The sequence below is a fragment of the Aplysia californica genome, unplaced genomic scaffold, assembly GCF_000002075.1.
Source record: "Aplysia californica isolate F4 #8 unplaced genomic scaffold, AplCal3.0 scaffold00154, whole genome shotgun sequence".
NCBI lineage: Eukaryota > Metazoa > Mollusca > Gastropoda > Aplysiida > Aplysiidae > Aplysia > Aplysia californica.
The window spans coordinates 1,024,504-1,030,416 of NW_004797424.1; the positions used below are offsets into that span (position 1 = coordinate 1,024,504).

General features: G+C 40.6%; 1 protein-coding gene across 4 annotated transcripts in view; it reads left to right on the plus strand.

Moving 5' to 3' along the window:
- LOC101863508 overlaps nt 1–5,913 on the plus strand; it is a 47,005-nt gene that overhangs the window by 26,611 nt on the left and 14,481 nt on the right. For all 4 annotated transcript variants that reach the window (XM_035969549.1, XM_035969550.1, XM_035969551.1 and 1 more), the window contains one exon: nt 3,883–4,109. In XM_035969549.1, coding sequence (XP_035825442.1) covers nt 3,883–4,109 — 227 coding nt within the window. The remainder of the gene's footprint in view (nt 1–3,882; nt 4,110–5,913) is intronic.

Consider the following 5,913-nt stretch of genomic DNA (forward strand, 5'->3'; position numbering starts at 1 on the left):
GGGGGGGGGCTGTTGTTTTTTTTTTTAACCCAACGTAGATCACTAAACTGACGCACCTGAGGCATAATTGATATAGATCTATATCACTTGTCTCTCCAGGAGGTCTTTAGGCCTACTTTGTTCGTTCTCTTTCGATTTTCAGGTAGCGTTTATAATACACAGTGCGCACTGCCAAGCAGATTCATTGACGACTGAGTCGGCGCAAGACAGATTTTTCCGTCTTGGATGGGGTCAAAGCTTCCATTTTGGCATAATACGACCGATCGAGTTCTACTAAATTCGACCGCGACCTTCAAAATCAAAGACTCGTTTTTCAAGGTCGTGAGTCAAATCATTGCATTGTGCCAAAATGGAAGTAGCATTTTTGTTTATGACAAATCCAAGCAGGAAGATCTGAATGGCTACTACTCAGTCCAATGATGAATAGGATTGACAGTGTGCACTAGGTACAATGTAGTAACATACCTTATCGTTATAGAGGGAAACAGGCACTGATATCCCGCCCACACCCCAATAAAGAGAGAAAGAAAGAAAGAAAGAAAGAAAGAAAGAAAGAAAGAAAGAAAGAAAGAAAGAATGACAGAAAAAAAGAAAGGGAGAAAGGAAGTAAGAATGAAACAAAGAAACAATAAAGAAGATATAATTTTTTTTGAAATCGTACGAAAACACACAAACAAACTAAGCAAAAAACAAAGGAAAAAACCTCCAATTAAAACAAAAACCTCTCTCTATAACTCACTGTAGTATTGTTGTGTCATACTGTATTTGATATCCTTTATTTTCCACACCACCTGCAATGCAGCCTTCCTTGTCCCCACGGGGTTCCTGTCTTATGTTTCACTAAACTCTGACATATGCGGAGTTCACACGAAGTTCTCTGTCAGATTGTGCGATTGTGTTCATGTGCAGGTCACAAGGTCAGATTTGGGAACGAAGGAATAATCTTTCTTGTTCTTGTTTTTCTTCTTCTTCTCCTCCTCCTCCTCCTCCTCCTCCTCCTCCTCTTCCTTTTCCTTCCCCTCCTCCTCTTCCTTCTAAAATTTATAATTATTGTTATTGTTGTCATCATTATTATAATTTTTAAAATCATTATTATCGTCGTCATTATCATTATCATTATTCATCATCGTTATCATTATTAATGTTGCTGTCCCTATGTAACGTTTCTGTAAAAATATTTGATCTCTTTTTTCCCCCTTTCTAAATAGTGCAAGGTCAATTAATAGAAATTGCGTCGGTGTACAAAAGTGAAGTCAAATCCACCCTCTTTGAGAGAAACAAAATACCAAAATGTTTAATGTTCTAAGCCCAGAAAGCAAGATTTTCCAGGAGAGAGAAAAATCGGATTAATTTCTAAAGACCTGTAACCTCGCAGTGTATTTTATCCTGTTTTTTCTGCATCTATAATTTGACTTTCAATAAAACATTTTCCTCAAGCACACGCAATCGACACCGCAGATTAAGAAATAGCAATGAAAATTTTACATCAACATTTTGAGGTTAGTTCACCTGAACAGCCCGTCACCGCTATGTTCTTCCCCGTAGCAAAATCGGTACCTCAGATTTACAAAGTTCTATCTTCTCAGTGCCTAGTTTTGAGAAATTTGACGTCCAAAATTGAGTTTCGAAACTGGTCAAGCTTCTTCCGAATGACATGTACAATATCCTTTAAGAAATGGCTGGTCTGACGTATTTTGTTTACGAGGATCAAATGAATTGTCACTTTGGCAAATCTGCATGTCTTGAGAAGTGATTAGAAAGAAAATGTTACAACCAATAAAAGTCTTAGACATCTTGCACCCCCCCCCCACCCCCACTGAATTCCAAACTACAACAACAACCCCGAAACAAAACAAACAAGCGAAAGAGATTCTGTTTTACGCCATTGTCAGCACAAATGGATCTCTCGAATGGTGAAGTTAGTTGTTACAACCCTGAACACAAGGGTCTATCAGGGCTGTGTGGGGTGCATCCGTGCAGAAATATGTCGTTACGCTCATAAGATCATTGCCTAGGTCAGTTTTGAAAAGTTTGAAGTTTAAAAAAATTCTGAAATGAAGAGCAGAGCCAGCTTGACAATATTATATAGTTCACTTGGACAAAAGAATAATCCCAATTTACATCCAAGTGAGTGTACCAAAATTCAAGCGTTACTTAGAGTCATTTGTTCGAGAGAAACCCTTTTTTTACCTTCTCATTTTCTCAAAATGGCTAAAATGACTTTGGAATTTAATTTATCTTGTGAGCTTGATGATGTGTCAAAACGCAGTGGAACCAGGCGCTGGTCAATATTTGAGTATACGGGGCTATATCTATTGGTATCATCGTAAAGCCTGCTCATTTGCCTTCCTATTGATGGAAAGAATACCCATATATCTTGAATAGAAGTCGAGATATTTGCCATTGAAAGAAGTGGGGTGGCTTTGTGTCAGAGGTAAAATTAGCAAGAAAATGGCCGCTTGAGTTCGGTGACTTCCACAGCTGTAGTCTCCTTGGAAAATGCAAATTTACATTGTGTATGCCTTTGCTCAACGTTTTAAGTAAAATTCACCCAGGAAAGTGTTTTCAATTGGACATAATAGAATGTGTTAAATGATCGATGACTGTTTCCCAAAGGGTGAAAAATGTTTTTTTTTTCTTTTCAATTACATTGTTTTGACGAGCGCCTCATTTCACCACGACGCTACACGAATAGAGTTACTCGTTGGCAATATATATATTATCTACTTAGAAGGACCTCAGCATGAAGAAAAAATGTTGGATGCTGCCCCTTTACCTCTGCCCTTCCCACCCCCCTCCACACGCCCCCCCCTACCCCCTAGTAACAACGACTCGCACATAATGTGTTTTGTACACCAGGCCATCCGATCGGAAGACTATGATGCTTTTTCGATGTTTGTTGTTGTTGTTGTCGTCGTTGTCGTTGTCTTCTTCGTTTATTGTTGTCGTTGTCATCGTCGTTATTGTTATTATTGTTTTCTTTGTCGTCGTCGTTGTCGTTGTCCTTGTTGTCACTGTCGTTGTTGTTGCTGTTGTTGTTGTTGTTATTGCTCTTGTTGTTATTGCTGTTGTTGTTGTTATTATTGTTGTTGTTGTTGCTGTTGTTGTTGTTGTTGCTGTTGTTATTGCTGTTGTTATTGTTGCTGTTGTTGTTGTTGTGCTAATTTTTATTATTGTTATTTCTCATGATGATGATTATGATGGTAATGATGATGATGTGATGATGATGACTAATGAAAACACCTCTTTTGTGAGGCCGTTCTCCCCAGTAATATGTACTGTGTTCCCTTATGTCTTATCTTCTTCGCTCCTGGAGAAACCTTTGAGGTGATATGATTATGTCATTTCAGTAACCAAATATGTTTTGGTCATTTTCACTCACTGATCGAGATGCTGGGGGTAATAATGTAGTTTGCAATGCGCATAGAGCTTGCTGTTGATCTGGAATTTGCTCTATGTTATCTCTTATTATAAGAACCATCACCACCACCCCCTCCCCCCGTTTCCCCGATACTCTGGGCTCCTGACTCTTTCTGCAGAGCTGTCCTACTACTACTATTTGCCTCCTTCTTACTGCTGTCTTTCAGCCACACCCCTGATCGTAGGGTAGGTAAGATATAACACGTAGGCTTCTCGGATAAGAGCAAAATATCTCGGAGAGCACGTGTGCAAGTTTCGTACGTTAATTTCCCTTGGTGGTCCAAATTCGATAAGAGTAGGCTTTGGCCGCCATCCAGGCAAAATTCAAAATTAGTTCCTACCAAACTGAAAATGTTAAATTATGTATCCCGCGTGCTCATATTATGACATATTATGCAGTTGCAAGCACTGTAAAATGCGTACCAAAACAAGCAAACCAACTTTTCTCTTCAACTTTTGCAGCGTTCGAAGCGGCCTTATACCACCTGGAGGAAATGACCGACAACCCGGCGCTACAGTGTAAGAAACCCACGCCCTTCGTGCACTACATGAGCGACCCTACGGGGCTCAACCGCATCTACATCCCAGAATGCGTCATTCTGCACCGATGTCTCAACTTCTCTGGATGCTGTGGGCATGCGGGGGACTGCGTGCCCAAAACTACAAACATCGTAAGGAAAGCATTCTTGGTAAGTTGCCATCCTAGTCTAGTTGCAGGAATGTGAATTAATGATGATAATAATATATGCTTAACGCCCCTATTAACACTGTTAGGTTATTTATGAGGCGATACCTCCCAAGTTTAACGTCCAACTCCAACGTGTCAGAAAAAACAGGACGTCCTGACATCGATGGAACATTTTCTTCTCTAATATGTTTTTGTCCTTTCACGTCCTTTCCTGTTTTCTTATCATGTTCTGCCGTCTGCTTTCATCTCCACTTTCTGCCCGCCCCCCCCTGTTTTCCCTCTCTTCTGGGCTCCTGGCTCTTTCTGCTGCCTTTCTACTGATACTCATTGGCTCTTTTAACAGCAATCTTTAAATCTCACCCCTGATCTTAGGGAAGGTAAGATCAAACATACCTTCTCGGATAAGCGCGAAATATCTCGGAGATCCTGTGAGTTAGTTGCCCACGGTAAAGATCCGTTGGTGGTCCTAAAATCGATAAAAGTAGGCTCCGGCCGTCACCTGGGCAAAATTCAAATTTAATTTCAACCGAACTGGAAAGGCTTAATGTGTCTCGCGAGATTTTTTATTAAAGTCGCAAGCGCCAACAACACTTTCCCAAACGAAATGAACCCGTAATCTCCCGATGATGGGTCCGATTGCCAAACCCCTTGGCTACCGAAACCTCTTAGTCCGGTTTATAGGCCTCTGGACTTGCGGTAAAAGTAAGATTATATAGTCCCCCTTTTCACTTTGTTTGGCCCTAGGGCTAACCATGCCTCAAGAGGCCGTCTTAAATACAATGTTAGGCGTTGGACCCGCAGTGAAAATAAAATATAGCCTTCATTTCAAAGGGTTTGGCCTAATGGGCATCCCGGGTCACCATTAGAAGCAGGCTTAAGTGCTGTGTCAGTCATTAGAGGACTTGCAGTAAAAGTAAAGAAGTATAACATCCTCTTCCCTCCCCCCAACTTAGGCCCATTTCGAAATGTTTGACCCTTTGCATAGCATCTCGGTTCACGTAGTCGCAGCCATATTTTACATGACAATGTACTACTATTACTGCTGGTGCTGAACATAATAATATTATTATGTGTGTGTGTATGTGTGTGTGAGTGTGTGTGTGTGTGTGTGTGTGTGTGTGTGTGTGTGTGCGTTCGTGCATGCGTGTGTGTATGTGTGTGTGCGCGGGCGCGTGCATGAGTACGCACATGTACATGTGTGTCTTTGTTTATCCATGCATGCATATCTGCACATGTCCACGAATAAACACTTGTCAATGTACGTGTACGTATAATAATATATGAATTTCTAATCATCCGCTATTTAATTTTATTGTTCCCCTAAACTCTAACAGCAATCATAAAATGATCACAGCAATAACTAATATTTATCCTGCTCATTTCCATTGTCTAAAAATTCTCAATGCACGCAATAACACAGTCAAAAAGATATATCACATAATATGGAAAAACCAGACGAGCGTTCAATCTTCTAATCTATCTATCCAGCGCCGATACAATCAGTTTGTTCACAGAAGCACTGTAGTCTTGCTCCAGCCTGTTGGCCCTGTTCTTTTTCCCTCTTCTGTTTAGAAGGTAATGTCAACAGCCAGGACGTCTGTGAGTGTTGGCGCGGGTATCTCGTCTGTAGGCTGTCTTCTGCTTTTCAACGTTTCCCTCAGTCTGGCACTGTGCCTTGCGGACTTTTGAAGGGGGGCGTGCAACTAATAAAAGAATGAGTTAAAATGGACGATAATAATAATAATATTGATAATAATGATAATAATAATAACTATAGCTTCTTCTTCTTCTTCTTCTTCTTCTTC